The sequence below is a fragment of the Vulpes lagopus genome, chromosome 11, assembly GCF_018345385.1.
Source record: "Vulpes lagopus strain Blue_001 chromosome 11, ASM1834538v1, whole genome shotgun sequence".
Taxonomy (NCBI): domain Eukaryota; kingdom Metazoa; phylum Chordata; class Mammalia; order Carnivora; family Canidae; genus Vulpes; species Vulpes lagopus.
This window is the reverse complement of record NC_054834.1, coordinates 64685427-64701792: the sequence shown is the minus strand read 5'-3', so window position 1 is coordinate 64701792 and position 16366 is coordinate 64685427. Positions and strand designations below refer to the sequence as shown.

Sequence of the window (16366 nt, the reverse complement as noted above, 5' to 3'; positions counted from 1 at the left end):
ACCAAAACAAGGGGAAGTATCTTCTGTTTCTATGTACTGTAAATCCCTCAACTTCCCCTGGAACTTTCCAGTGCTGCTTGGTCAATAACTTGCTTTACCCCTGTCCTTCCAGCTGAGGGCCCTGCTGTTCTGATACTCAGGTGTGAGCACCTGGGGGAGCTGCTCAGCCCCCTGCCTGGTGTAGGGCTCCATGGGAGTTGTTTATCCTGCTTATCCTGTGAGGCCACTGTGAGGCTCAGTGGGGGTTGTTTATCCTGTGAAGCCCCAGGAGGAACAACAACAGTGGCGGCTCCAGCTCTCCAGCCCTGGAGTCAGCTCCCACAGGAACTACTGCAGCTCTCACTCTGCAGGGGCCTGGATGCTCCGGGTCGTGGGCATCTGATCAGCACAGCTTGGGTCTGCGGCAGGAGTGTCCTTGCTGTCCTGTGCCCTCCTGGCTTCTGCCTGTCCCAGGGGGAGCGCCGGATCCTGGGCTGTTTCCCCCAGTGCCTTGGGCTCCAGGCCTGCGCAGCCCCCTACATGTAGCACCCTCCGCTCCAGCCCCCAGAGCTGCTCCCGGGCTCGCCGCCACAGGTTGCAGCCCTTTAGGGAGCTTGGCTGCGGAGTGTGGTGCGCTCTCCTCCGGGCCAGGTGCTCTGTTAGCGCCCCTGGGAGCCTGAGGGCATCCCTGCCCTCCTGAGATCCTGCTCCAACTCCCTGTGAGTGCGTTTCCATCGGGAAGGTTGGTGAAGCTCCTGCTTCTCTGGGCCTGGTCTTTCCTGTCCTGGGTGCTCTTGCCGTGGCCTTAGCCCTGCTCTTCGGGGCCTCTTCCCCTTTGATGATTTCTTATTTATTTTTTTTCCGTCTTCCGACCTTGATAGAGGCGTAAACTCTTCTCACTGTAGTATTCCAGCTGTTCTCTTTAAATCTCTTTAAATGCTGAATTAGTAGGTTTTCAGGATGATTGCAAAGTTATCTAGGTAATTTGGTGGGGACAGGTGAGTTGGGGACCCTACACTTCTGGCATCTTGCCCCCTCCTCTAGCAAACTTCTTTTTTGATCACAGTAGTATGAATCTATAAGTACTTACAAGAAAAAATCTAGAAAGAACACAAATACATGTAGGCAAAATAGCCCACTCCTGAAACATGAAGTTAGTTATATATAAAAGATATAACTCACTACCACAAAGACTAAAATCAGACTTAAAAATGGACAGAGACCTGAATACACATTTTTCCAAGAAGACATAAAAATAACAAGTCAACACATCAAAAGATGTTCAATATCATTCATCAAGATGAAACAAGTCAACACATCAAGATGTTCAATATCATTCATCATCAGGGAAATGGAAATCAAAACCACAATGAGATGTCACCTCATACCTGTCAGAATGGCTACAATTAAAAAAAAAAAGAAATAAGGTGTGTTGCAAAGACTTGATATAAAATGAACCCTTATACACTGCTGGTGAGAATGTAAACTGGTGCAGTCACTGTGGAAGCATGATGGAGTTTCCTCAAAAATGAAAAATAGATATGATATGATCAGTAATTCCACTATAGGATGCTTACCAAAATAATTTTTGCAATGACTTGGATGGAGTTTGGGAGTCTAATACTAAGTGAATAACTCAGACAAAGACAAATATCATATGAATTCATTCAGTTGTATATTTAAGAAAGAAAACAAATGAAAAAGAAAAAAGGAGACCAAAAAAACTCATACTCTTAAATATTGAGAATAGGCAGCCAGATGGGTGAATAGGGTGAAGGGGATTGAGAATACACCTGTTATGGTGAGCACTAAGCAATGTGTAGAATTGTTCAAACAAAAAATGTGCATTTTATTGTATGTAATCTATAACTTAAGTTGCTTTTGAAACAAAAAAATCTTTTATTTTCATTTCCACTTTCTCTTTGGCTTTAGTTACTGAGTTAATAACTTCCACATATTATAGAAATTATAGAAATTTTAATTACTCGGTTTCACTGTGTTTATATATCATATCCATATCATTAATATTGATAATAATTATTATATATACAGTAACATTTTCTAGAATAGGAAATTGGGAGAAGTAAAGAAACTTGATTAAATTCACAGAGACATGAATCATGAAGCTAGAATTCAGTCATATCACATGTGTTGGAATGTGCACCTGTGCTCAGAGCTTTCTATGCTGTTAGGAAAAATGCAGAGTAAAAATCTGTAAAAGATTTTTAAGTAAAAGAGTAAATCCTTTGGGAATTTTTAGCCTATACTTCAGTGTGACTTGAAGGAATACTTTCTCCTTAGGGCACCAGTGGAGCAGTTGGTAACAGAAATGAGATGGGTCCCTACAGAGTCTTGGAGGAGAGAAGGACTCTGTGGGAAGAATCTGCCTCTTGACAGCCTTGTCTGGGATTACTTGGCACCATGGTTTGCAGTTTTCCAGGAGTGACTGAGCTTAGTAGTTTATAGAGCATATCCTTTGGGATTGGGGGGGAAGGGCAGAGCTCTTATCCTTCCAAAGGCTGGGTATTTGTGAACGTCTATGAATTGTCTATATATATCTGGTGTAGGAAGAAGAAATGTTAGTCCACGTGCTCTGCCAAGGAATTGTTTTGGGGTACTAGAGCTGGCTTTAGAGATGTTTCTATCATAGAATAGTGGGAATTATACCTTTATATTCTAGAAAATTCTAACGTAGATATAAGAAACTTTCTGTTCATAATTACAGACCTTATTGAAGTGTCTAACCCAAGCCTCTAGGAAAGATTAGGGCTACCTATGGTGTATCTTCTCTCCCCATGGATCTTGCAAGGGAAAGCCAACTAGATGTACTTTAAGTACAGTTTACATGTTGCAAACATATTGCACATGATTCATCTTCAAAATAAATAGGAGTTGCAAGAGCAAAAACTATGGGCTCTCTATTGGATCTCATCTATTTCCGTGCAAGAAATATGGTAAGTTTTCAAGCCAACTATACTATGTTCTTTTTCTCGATCACCATTCAGCACTGAAAAGATTCTGATGTGTCAGTGTTTTTGCCTTTCACTGTTATTGATGCAGCACTGTCTCAAGACCAATTCTTATTGAATGAGGGGTACATTGAAGGGTGTAGAGGTATAGTATCCTACACAAGTGGGTTTCTTACTTGCAAGGTTTAAGGCCAGCAAAAGTAAAGGCTGTATACTGACCACGGCAGTCAGTACTCTTAGAGAATGTTGTTACCACGATTCTACGGCACTTGTTCTGATATTAATGATGGTAATGTTGACAGCCTAAACCCCCTGATACCTAATAATTACAGTTTCATTTTGATCTTGGAGTAAGGTATGATCGACAGAGTGGAAGAACAAGAAGAAAACTCTAGTGAAATCCTAGGATGAAGCCCTCTTTGGTCCCTAACAACATTCTTTGCTCAGTCTTGCAGTGTGTATTTACATTTAAGTATAAATATAAATGCTGGTCTCTTTTTTTCCTGACTTATCAGAATTTTCCATCCATTTGCAAGTCAGGACATGTACTGGATACGTCCATGGTTTTGTTCCTAACCTATTTATGATTTCTGGCTTTATGCTGGTTCCACTCAAGTGGCTGAGGAATGATGATTCTCATGGCAGTATGAGGTGGAGTGTCCAAGAAGGAGAGGTTGCCATGGAGCACAAAGGCTAGAGGTACTGGTTTCTTTGTACTTGTCTCTGCTAAACTGTCTGCCAGCCTAACTTGATTTGCCCAAAATAAAACACTTGAACTTGCCTTATGAGATAAATAATAGATGAACAAAGATATTAAAACAAAAATGAAAAGCGACGATAATGAAGGATTGTTTGATTCAGGATGCACACACACACACACACACTCACACACACACTTCCCACTGGAAGGTCATTAGCAAGAAGGTTTTCTTTAAAACCTGGAAGATTTTGCTTCCCAGATGGCATCTGAACTGAGTACAGTGTGCACAGTTAGCAATGCAGAGTCAAGGTCTAATCAGAGGAAGGCCTGCATAACTAAGAAATAGTGAAAAATTAGTGAATGAGATAGTGTGGAGGCATATTTATGAAGGACAGCAATGTCAGGCATGGCTGGAGCTTACATGCCCAGAGGCACGGGAGGAAATGTGGTGAGCAAGATTATGGCACAGCGTTGGAGGGCTTTTAATGTCATGGTGAGTATTTCAGCCATTGCATTAGAAAACCACAGTAACCATTTTATTATATTCATGGTTTTTTATATTTTTTGAATGTGCTATTCCATTTCAAGTTATAACAAGGTGATAAAAAGAGGCAGAGGATGCAGGATGAGGAGAAGAGGGAATATCTGAAATTGTGTCCTTTCTTTCTGTTTAGAAACATGGATGGTCCATTTAAAGAATTCTGAGATTATGGGCAGCCCGGGTGGCTCAGCAGTGTAGCACCTGCCTTAGGCCCCCGGCGTGATCCTGGAGACCTGAAATCCATTCCCATGTCAAGCTTCCTGCGTGGAGCCTGCTTCTCCCTCTGCCTGTGTCTGTGCCTCTCTCTCTGAGTCTCTCATGAGTAAATGAATAAAATCTTTAAAAAAAATCTAGGATTGGCCATTTGTAGTTCTGATGTTTGTGAAATACCAAGCTGATTTTGCAGTACATATGAGCTGATATTTTTCACAATGCAAACTCATATACGTATCAAAATCAAATTGCTGTTTTCCTCAACAAAATAGTGTGAGACATTTTTTTATAGATTTTGTTTATTTATTCATAAGAGGCAGAGAGAGATAGAGGCAGGGACACAGGCAGAGGGAGAAGCTGGCTACATGCAGGGAGCCCAATGTTGGACTCGATCCCAGGTCTCCAGGATCATACCCTGGGCTAAAGGTGGTGCTAAACAGCTGAGCCACTAGGGCTGCCCTACTGTGAGACAATTTATTCAGAATTTAATGAATATTAGACAGTACATGAAAAAAATATCTTCTATGTTTCTTGAATCTAAAATGATTCTGCTTTTAGGCCAGTGGAAATGCTCTGTATGATATTATAATGATGGATGCAAATCCTTAACATTTACCCAAATCCATAGAATGTAGCACGTGAAAAGAGTGAACCCTAGGATTAACTGGTCGCTCATTGATGGTGGGTTACAGTTGGCTAATCAGTTGTGACAAGTCTGGCATTCAGAACATTAGTGTGCAAAACAGTTGTGCATCTGTTTTATGGGTAAATAAACAAGGTAGATTAATATATTTGAAAGTTGATACTATTCATCATAATGGAAAATGGATACTAATAATCCTAATGAAAGCAACGATTGCAATTGCAGGTGCACAGACCTCCATCTCCCATACTTTGTACATACTGAATTATTTATCCTGCATAGAAACCCTAAAAAGTAGGTTGCTTTGCTCTTAATGTTTACAGGTGAAGAAAATGAAGCACAGAGATATCAAGGGACTTGTTACGCATCTCACCATGGTGAGCATTTGGGTGGGTTACAAATCTAGGCTGTGTGGCTTCGGTGTCTAAGCACTATTACTGTGCTAACCCACCTCCCTGCTCTGCTTTTGAATATCTGCATCTCAGGAAACCGAATTTAGAATGTCTTTCTTCAGTTAAAGTTATGATTCATCTGTTAACATAATTTTGAATTTTTTACTCCCAAGGTATTCTTTAGAAATTTGTAGTCTTGTGTCTTGTCTGTTTGTATTCTTCTAATACCAATGATAGAGTGCCTTACATAATGAATGATTTCAACTATATTTATCTTAAAACTCAAACTATTAAGAGCAGTGGAATATTTTTCCCATTCTTTACAATAACTCCAGATATTTGTGAGTCAATACTCAAAAGAAAAGATTACTGTAGGGTTATGAGAGAAGTGAGTAGATAGTATAATTTTAAAATGTTTTGGAAGTGGGCTAAATTAAAATGGGAAAATTGGCAGATCAGATTACAGGAAAAGGGAAAGAGCCCCAGAAACAGAGAAAAAGTAAAATCATGATAGTGAAAGAAGCAGAGGTTGGCAATTAATAGTTCTTACTCACTATGAGCTGGGTATTTTTCTCATTTTATCTACCTAGGTACCATGATTATTGTCAAGTGGCTTTCCCAAACTAGTATATACTGGAACTAGGATTTGAACTCAAGACATCTGAATCTAGCACCTGTGTTCTTGGCCAGGAAATGTAATGTTTTGCTAGATTAATAGTTATCCCAGATAAAATATCAAGACGGCAAAATATAAACTGACAAAAGATGAAAAATTCTCAGATGGGCAATCTTTACATAAAAAATACAGTAAAACTGGGTAGCCCAGGTGGTTCTGTGGTTTGGCGCACCTTCTGCCCAGGGCCTGATCCTGGAGACCCAGGATCGAGTGCCACGTCGGGCTCCCTGCATGGAGCCTGCTTCTCCCTCTGCCTACTTCTCTTCTTCTGTGTCTCTCATGAATAAATAAATAAAAATCGTTTTGAAAAATGCAGTAAAACTGTTAAATGTGGTTTATGATAAAAAGGTATATGCACATAATAAAATATAATTATTTACTATTATGCCAGTGAGGTAATAAGATATGTCACAAAATAACTTGTGTTTGCATGTTCATCAGCTTTTTTGGAATATCATCAACCTTGAAATATTGGCCATACTTGTATATACAAAAGAGATACACATATACAAGTATACTGTTAGAATATTAAAAAATAGAGAAAAACAGTCATTTCTGGAGGGTAGGATCATAGAGTCAATAATTTTGAGACAGAGTTAATTTTCTTTTCTCAGTCGTCTGTGTACTTTGAAGAATTAATGATATCATGAATTTTTGAAAATAAAATATAGTTAATAAATGGACACAAAATATTGAAGAACCTTTTAATCATTACCAATAACAATGACAATATCAAGCATTTGGGGCAGCAATATCATGATTGTAAAATTACTCTGAATTGTTGTTTGTGAGAATGAACATTGAAAGCAACAGCAATACCTCGGTTGACAAAGGGTCAAATAAATACCACTTAGAAAAATTTTACAATGTCAGTTATTAAATGAACAATTTATCCATGGAAAATATGGTAACATGAGAAGAAGTGTTATAATAAGTCCAAGTCAAAATCAGAACACACAATGGCATACAATGATTTCAAAACAAACTATATATGCTATGAAAAAGAACTTGAAACAGAAAAACCATAACATAGTATATCGAATAATGGAATATTCTTCAAATGGTATTTTTAGATATAAGACAATTCAGGGTAAAAAGGAACATATATGTGTAAAAGCACTATTTAGAGTATAGACATCATTAGGAATTTTATGCCACATGGAATCCATATGCAGAGATCCTGAATGACTTCAGTTTAATAGAATAGTAAAGAGGGTAAACAGGAAATTTCCTCAATTATGACAAACCTCAAAGTTCTCCAGGCCTTTTTAATCAAATGACTATCAGTGACTATCAGTCTATATCAAATGACATAGAACGCAAGAGATAAAAGCCTCTTGAAATAGGTTTTTGCAAAGGATATTTCATCCAAGATACTGATAAGCTCAGAGGTGAAGTCAGGGACCCCAAATCAATGAACTCAACTGAGGATATTTTCTTCAGGAGGTTTCTCCAACACTAGGAGTGCTAAATATTAGAATAGTGTTTTTCGGATTTCAAAGCACATAGATAAAATGCATAATAAATGAACTAGATGCGTGTATATGTGATGATATAAAATATTTTTTCATTCTTTGGGCACTATTGGATATAAATTTTCAGATGAAGGCCAAATTTCAAGGCAGTTAAGGCACCTGACCAAGGAAAGAACAAGATTTGTCATTTTCAATATTGGTAGGAATCAAAATGTTTAAAGGATATTGACATTTTATTCTCCAAATGCAAAGGCTTTGATCCAATTGGGTTAGTTTCTGAATGAATAGATAGATCTGGGAGAGGCTGGGACTTCTGCAGATTTACAAAGATTCGTAGGGATTAAAGGAAGTTGGAGGTAACATGGAGCAAAAATAAGGAACTCAGAGGTCAGCCCCAATGATCTCCCCAAGATGTCACTTCTTTTCTTCTTTTTGCAGATTAAGCTTTTATCAAGTTCACCTTACCTGCAAACTACTATGTCAGTGAATAGCAGTGTGAATGAATTCATTCTGCTTGGCTTGACACAGGATCCAAGAAAACAGAAAGAAATATTTGGGGTCTTCTTGATGTTTTACCTTGCCACAATGTTGGGAAACTCTCTCATTGTAGTGACTATTAAAAGAAGCAGGACCCTTGGGAGTCCCATGTACTTCTTCCTATTTTACCTGTCCTTTGCTGATGCCTGCTTCTCTACAACCACAGCTCCCAGGTTGATTGTGGACGCCATTTCCCAGCAGAAGACCATTTCCTACAATGAGTGCATGACTCAGGTCTTTTCAGTCCCATTTCTTTGGTTGCATGGGAATCTTCGTGCTGATCCTGATGGCTTTTGATCGCTATGTAGCCATTTGTAAGCCCTTGCGATACACAACCATCATGAACAGGCATGTCTGCAGTGTGCTGGTGATTCTGGGTTGGGTGGGATCCTGTATCCACTCTTCAGCACAAATTTTCCTGGCTTTGAGATTGCCTTTCTGTGGTCCCAATGTGATTGATCACTATTTCTGTGACTTGCAGCCCTTGCTGAAACTTGCTTGCATGGACACTTATGTAATAAATTTGCTAGTTGTTTCTAACAGTGGAGCCATATGCATGGTGAGTTTCATAATTCTGCTTATCTCCTATGTTATCATCTTGTACTCTCTGAGAAACTACAGTGCAGAAGGAAGGCGAAAAGCCCTTTCGACCTGCACCTCCCATTTTATTGTGGTTGTCTTATGTTTTGGCCCATGCATATTCATATATACACGTCCGGCAACCACATTTCCAATAGACAAGGTGGTGGCTGTGTTTTATACAATTGGGACACCCTTGCTGAACCCTCTGATCTACACACTGAGGAATGCAGAAGTGAAAAATGCCATGAAAAAGTTATGGTGTAGCAAAGTATGACTTCTGTTGATACATGATAATCAGGGATCCTAATGTATATTTGCTTAACAGCTTGGTTTTCCCTCATGGACAGGAAAGTTAAAATACTTTTCTTTGAGGAATACGATCAATTAGTAATTTTTAATCATGCTTTTTGTATATTTAATTGTATTAATATTAATAAATAGTAATAAATATATAGACTCCTTATTCTGAGAGAATTGCATTAAAATAGGTTTACTTAGGGATCCCTGGGTGGCACAGCAGTTTGGCGCCTGCCTTTGGCCCAGGGCGCGATCCTGGAGACCCGGAATCGAATCCCACATCGGGCTCCCGGTGCATGGAGCCTGCTTCTCCCTCTGCCTGTGTCTCTGCCTCTCTCTCTCTCTCTCTTTGACTATCATAAATAAATAAAAATTTAAAAAAAATAAAATAAAATAGGTTTACTTATAGTCTAAAGCAGTTTGAACAACCTATCATAGACCTCAGTTGAATGGTATTGACATCTGGTCATATTCACATGAAAATTTAGCTTCCTGCTTCAATTTACTTTCAGAAGGTAATGCACTAACTAGTGAGAGAATGATTGTGTGTGTGAGCACACTCCAATTCTGTGTCTAGGTTTTATTCTAGATGTAATGAATGTGTTCAAGGTGCTAATCCATATGTAACTGGAACTTAATGTAGGTGGCTGTCTTGATAACCTGGCATTTGGAGAAGGCGTTATAAGAGAATTCTGCTCTGGAATCTGTGCCTGAACTTGTTTCACTGGGGATTCTACATGGAGGAACCCTCAACCTCTAATAAAAGCTTAAATATTGGTGAAAACCTGTACTGTTACTGGAGAATTTCTCAAAGGTTTTTGAATGGTGAGAGAAGGAGAATCTTGTACTTGGCAGTGATGGGTGGTATCAGCCACTCAGCTGCCCTTTGGCCGGTCCTTCCCATTACTCTTCACAAGGCAGAAAGAAGAGTCAGTAAAGGGATTTGGCAGCAGGAATATGCAGAAAGAAATACACAGAAGGGAGGATAAAGGGGAGAAGGGAGGCAAGGTGAAAAGCAAGAAAAGGCCAAAGAAAAGTGGGAACTTTGTTCAAGTTGGAGAGCAGAAGCTTTGCCTTTCTTACATTTTGAGAATCAATCCTGGATGTATGGACATTTGCAGGAAAAGAAGTGAAGTGAGGAAGGGCAAGATGGGGGAAGAGTAGGGTCCCCAAGTCACCTGTCCCCACCAAATTACCTAGATAACCTTCAAATCATCCTGAAAATCTATGAATTCGGCCTGAGATTTAAAGAGAGACCAGCTGGAACGCTACAGTGAGAAGAGTTCGCGCTTCTATCAAGGTAGGAAGATGGGGAAAAAGAAATAAAGGAACAAAAGGCCTCCAAGGGGGAGGGGCCCGCGAGGAGCCGGGCTGAGGCCGGGCGAGTGTCCCCAGGACAGGAGAGCCCCGTCCCGGAGAAGCAGGAGCTGCACCAACCTTCCCGGGCGGAAAGGGGCTCACAGGGAGTTAGAGCAGGACCCAGGAGGGCGGGGATGCCCTCGGGCTCCCTGGGACACTAACAGGCACCTGTGCCCCGGGAGAGTGCGCCGAGCTCCCTAAGGGCTGCAGCGCTCGGCGGGACCCGGAGCAGCTCGGAGGGGCTCGGGCGGCGGCTCCGCGGAGGGGGCTGCGGGGCGGGAGCGCGAATCCAACAGCGCAGGCCCCAGAGCACAGGGCGGCGGGACACAGCCCAGGATCCGGCCTCCCCCAGGACAGGCAGAGGCCGGGAGGGCCCAGGACAGCAAGGACTCTCCTGCCTGGAACTGAGCAGATCAGTGGCCCAGGACAGAGTGTCCAGGCCCTGCAGACAGAGAGCCCTGGAGTTACTGTGAGGGCTGAATCCAGGTTTCCAGAGCTGCTGCCACCCTGTGGTTGTTCCTCCTGGGGCCTCCCAGGGTAAATAACCCCCACTGAGCCTCACAGGTGGCCTCACCAGATAAACAGGATAAACATTACTCACTGAGCCCTGCACCAGGCAGGGGGCTGAGCAGCTCCCCCAAGTGCTAACACCTGAAAATAAGCACAACAGGCCCCTCCCCCAGGAATGTGAACTGGTGCAGCCACTCTGGAGAACTGTGTGGAGGTTCCTCAAAGAGTTAAAAATACACCTACCCTAAGACCCAGCAATTGCACTGTTGGGGATTTACCCCAAAGATTCAGATGCAATGAAACGTCGAGACACCTGCACCCCGATGTTTCTAGCAGCCATGTCCACAATAGCCAAACTGTGGAAGGAGCCTCGGTGTCCATCGAAAGATGAATGGATAAAGAAGATGTGGTTTATGTATACAATGGAATATTACTCAGCCATTAGAAACGACAAATACCCACCATTTGCTTCAACATGGATGGAACTGGAGGGTATTATGCTGAGTGCAGTAAGTCAATCGGAGAAGGACAAACAGTTTATGTTCTCATTCATTTGGGGAATATAAATAATAGTGAAAGGGAATATAAAGGAAGGGAGAAGAAATGTGTGGGAAATATCAGGAAGGGAGACAGAACATAAAGACTCCTAACTCTGGGAAACGAACTAGGGGTGGTGGAAGGGGAGGAGGGCGGGGAGTGGGGGTGACTGGGTGACGGGCACTGAGGGGGCACTTGACAGGATGAGCACTGGGTGTTATTCTGTATGTTTGCAAATTGAACACCAATAAAAAAATAAATTTACTATTAAAAAAAAGAAAAAGAAGTGAAATCTCAGTATCTCTACATCTTGACTTAATGTAGCTTACCTCCCTTGACTGCCATATTTGTTTGCTTGGGTATCAGAAAAAAGCTTTCTTTGGTCCTAATATATCCGAAATATCAAAATTCAGATTATTTGGAAAAACCAAGATTGGAAAGTCTCTTTTAGCTCATTTCAATTTATGTCTTTTGTTTTTATACGAGGATGTTTTAAAATACATATTTTCACTCTGAAGATAACCCAACTGATATGTACAATACACACCTGCTGCCACCACTGCCACATCATAATCTATAAGCAAGCACTGCCATGTGATGCTCTTTCAGTATCTGAGTTTATAATACCCAACAAATTGGCACCAGGAAGTACTACTTTAATTGAATTGGGCTAATGAGAAAGGAATACAACGAACTTCATAAGTATGTGAAAAGTTTCTGCCAACGGAACACAATATTATCCAATCCCACCAAATGTGCTTAGTATTCTTACATAGGAAGTGTGGTGGATTGAATACTTAAGACCCAATGAGGACATTTATCAGAGAACAAATGAGGACATTCGAGAAATTTTTTTTGCACTCACAGAAAGGATACATTTTCATGAACAAATTGGTATAATTAAACCGTATCTGCCAATGGGGAAGATTTCAAAGAGAATTGGGTGGGGATTGACATGAGGAAGTAGTCATGAGGAAAGGGGACAAGGAATCACTCCAAGCATTGGAAGGGGAGAAAAGAAAGGAGGTTTGAAAATCAAACCTTGAGTGTTCAGGGGGAAAAAAGAGAAAATGAATTCATTAAAGATCCAGAGAGCTCTTAGAGAACCGTTTTGTGATGTCAAGGGTGAGGGGAGCCATTTGCAGTTCTCCTCACTTCTACAAGAGGCAGAGGCTTCTTGGTTAGGCTGAGGCTGTCCTAGCCCTCACCTGATCTGTCTCCTTTCCCTAAGAGGTCCCAGGAGTGTGTTGCTAGTCATCAAAAATGGAAAACGATGTTTCCAGTATTTTGTGCAGCTTCTAGTTACTTTCAGCAAAGGGGATGTCCAGTGACTGCATTATGTCCAGAAATTTAGAATACTACATTTTCTTTGAATTGGGTCTGTTTTTATAATATTAAAACAATTATGAACTATGAAGAAAGGAAACGAGTGCACTCTCCTTGCAATCCATCTCTCATGTCCCCATTCCTGCCATAACTCATGCATTTTTTTTTCTTTTTTAAAAGATTTTATTTATGAGAGGGAGAGAGAGGTGCAGAGACACAGGCAGAGGGAGAAGCAGGCTCCATGCAGGGAGCCCATCGTGGGATTCATTTTTTTATAATAAATTTATTTTTTATTGGTGTTCAATTTGCCAACATACAGAATAACACCCAGTGCTCATCCCGTCAAGTGCCCCCTCAGTGCCCGTCACCCATTCACCCCCACCCCCGCCCTCCTCCCCTTCCACCACCCCTAGTTCGTTTCCCAGAGTTAGGAGTCTTTATGTTCTGTCTCCCTTTCTGATATTTCCTACCCATTTCTTCTCCCTTCCCTTCTATTGGTCATCAAAACAATGTGATACTGGCACAAAAACAGACACATAGATCAATGGAACAGAATAGAGAACCCAGAAGTGGACCCTGAAATGTATGGTCAACTAATATTCGATAAAGGAGGAAAGACTATCCACTGGAAGAAAGACAGTCTCTTCCATAAATGGCGCTGGGAAAATTGGACATCCATATGCAGAAGAATGAAACTAGACCACTTTCTTGCACCATACACAAAGATAAACTCAAAATGGATGAAAGATCTAAATGTGAGACAAGATTCCATCAAAATCCTAGAGGAGAACACAGGCAACACCCTTTTTGAACTCGGCCACAGTAACTTCTTATAAGATACATCCACGAAAGGCAAAAGAAACAAAAGAAAAAATGAACTATTTGGACTTCATCAAGATAAGAAGCTTTTGCACAGCAAAGGATACAGTCAACAAAACTAAAAGACAACCAGAATATCTTCTCCAGAATGGGAGAAGATATTTGCAAATGACGTTTGAGATAAAGGGCTAGTTTCCAAGATCTATAAAGAACTTATTAAACTCAACACCAAAGAAACAAACAATCCAATCATGAAATGGGCAAAAGACCTGAGCAGAAATCTCACAGAGGAAGACATAGACATGGCCAACATGCACATGAGAAAATGCTCAGCATCACTTGCCATCAGGGAAATACAAATCAAAACCACAATGAGATACCACCCCACACCAGTGAGAATGGGGAAAATTAACAAGGCAGGAAACCACAAATGTTGGAGAGGATGCAGAGAAAAGGAACCCTCTTACACTGTTGGTGGGAATGTGAACAGGTGCAGCCACTCGGGAAAACTGTGTGGAGGTTCCTCAAAGAGTTAAAAATAGACCTGCCCTAAGACCCAGCAATTGCACTGTTGGGGATTTACCCCAAAGATACAGATGCAATGAAACGTCGGGACACCTGCACCCCGATGTTTCTATCAGCAATGGCCACAATAGCCAAACTGTGGAAAGAGCCTCGGTGTCCATCGAAAGATGAATGGATAAAGAAGATGTGGTTTATGTATACAATGGAATATTACTCAGCCATTAGAAACTACAAATGCCCACCGTTGTGGGCTTCAATCCCAGGTCTCCAGGATCACGCCCTGGGCTGAAGGCGGTGCTAAACCCCTGAGCCACTTGGGCTGCCCAAACATTTTTAGCTTACTGCATCCTTTTTCTCTAGGTTTTTAATGTCTCCCATACACATAGACTCCTGCAGGAATGCTAAAAAGAGTTTTTGACATACTTTCTAACTTTTTTTTCCAAATTGATAGTCATTTATCTTCTTATATTTTATATTCATGTTAATACTTTCAACCTCATTCTATATTTAATTACCAAATATATATTGTTGAATACGTTTGCATGATACTCTGTCCTCTTAACATATTTGTTTATCCTATGGGCATACCCGATTTGATATCATAATATAGCATTATGATATATTTGCACTTGGTTCTTCTCCCTCTACCACCCAAAATCCTTGGTTCTTCTATACATTCAACCATGTGTACTTTAGAATCACTTACTCCCTCTCCATGCAAATAACCCTCAGTGATTATGTTTAGGAATTGACTCAGTGTGTCACATAATTGTGAAAAATTAACGACTTTAAAAGGGGAGTTCCTTCACTTCCAAATTGTGTGATTCACCTTATTCAGCTGTATTTCTTTTTGATTAGGTTTCCTGTTCTTCAATGAAGACTATTCATGTTTCTGTTACATCTCATAATTGTATTTTATTCTAGTGGAGATTTTTTCCATTTTATAATTGTCTATTATACTTACATTTGGAAGTATTATAATGCTGGTTTTTGAGTAAGCTCTTTTAATAAGTAGTTTAATCTGCAAGCTGATTGTCTTGGTTTGGGGAAGTAGATGAACACATCAGACAGTAATGACGTCTGTTGTTTCGTGTTTGCTTCAACTACTTTATTCCCTTTTCCTACTATTCATTATTTGACACAGAATTTCCAAAGACAGGCTGCTAGACTGAATTTGCCTGAAAATTTGTAAATTTGTTTAATCCAAAAATTGTTTAACATAAGATTTTATAATAGGTAATCAATATTTTCAAATCATTAATATGCACATAAGATGTGAATGCCTAATTTCTCTCAAAAACCTGGGTGAGGGACAAATTTGGATATATGCCCCTCATTAGGCAACCACACACAAGAGCTTAGTCCTGGTAGAATCTAGAGGGGAAAAGATGTGTTTCATTTCTACAGGATGCAAAGGGCTTAAATTCCTTCTTAAATATCTTTGTACAGTTTGACCTCATTCAATCTTTTAAATCTTCCTGATCTCTGTAAGTGTATGGGGTTGAGGACCTGGCATTAAAAGTCAGTGCAGGACATAATAATGGCAGCTATAAAAGGTGGCCTTATCTTATTCCTGAATTTAATGGAACTCTCTTAAAATTAAAGGTGACATTTCCTTTAGACTTCTGGTACATATTCTTTGATCAAGTTAAAGAGAACTAACTATAGGATGACAGAGTCCCACAAAACTCTCAATAATAGAATGAGAAACATAAAGTAAATCTAGCATGACACTATTTATTCGATTGACCTTTGTCAAGTTCTTTTTTGTGTATATTTTTTATTGGAGTTCGATATGCCATCATATAACATAACACCCAGTGCTCATCCTTTCAAGTGCCCCCTCTCTGTGCCTATCACCCAGTCTCCCCATCCCCCCACCCACCTCCCCTTCCACTGCCCCTTGTTCTTTTCCCAGAGCTAGGAGTCTCTCATATTCTGTCTCCCTCTCTCATATTTCCCACTCATTTTCTGTCCTTTCTTCTATATTCCCTTTCACTATTTTTTATATTCCCAAATGAATGAGACCATATAATGTTGTCCTTCTCCAACTGACTTACTTCACTCAGCATAAAACCCTCCATTCCATTCATGTTGAAGCAAATGGTGGGTATTTGTCATTTCTAATGGCTGAGTAATATTCCAGTGTATACATAGACCACATCTTCTTTATCCATTCATCTTTCAATGGACACAGAGGCCCCTTTGACAGTTTGGCTATTGTGGACATTGCTGCTATAAACATTGCGGTGCAGGTTTTCTAGCATTTCACTGCATCTGCATCTT

At 40.5% G+C, this 16366-nt stretch overlaps 1 protein-coding gene across 1 annotated transcript; it reads left to right on the top strand.

The window, feature by feature from the left end:
• The first annotated feature begins 8065 nt into the window (after nt 1-8065).
• Nucleotides 8066-8981, top strand: LOC121472008 (olfactory receptor 4C11-like). Its single transcript, XM_041722962.1, is given in 2 exon segments — nt 8066-8371; nt 8373-8981. Coding segments are annotated over 2 exon segments (915 nt in total).
• Nucleotides 8982-16366: the final 7385 nt, after the last annotated feature.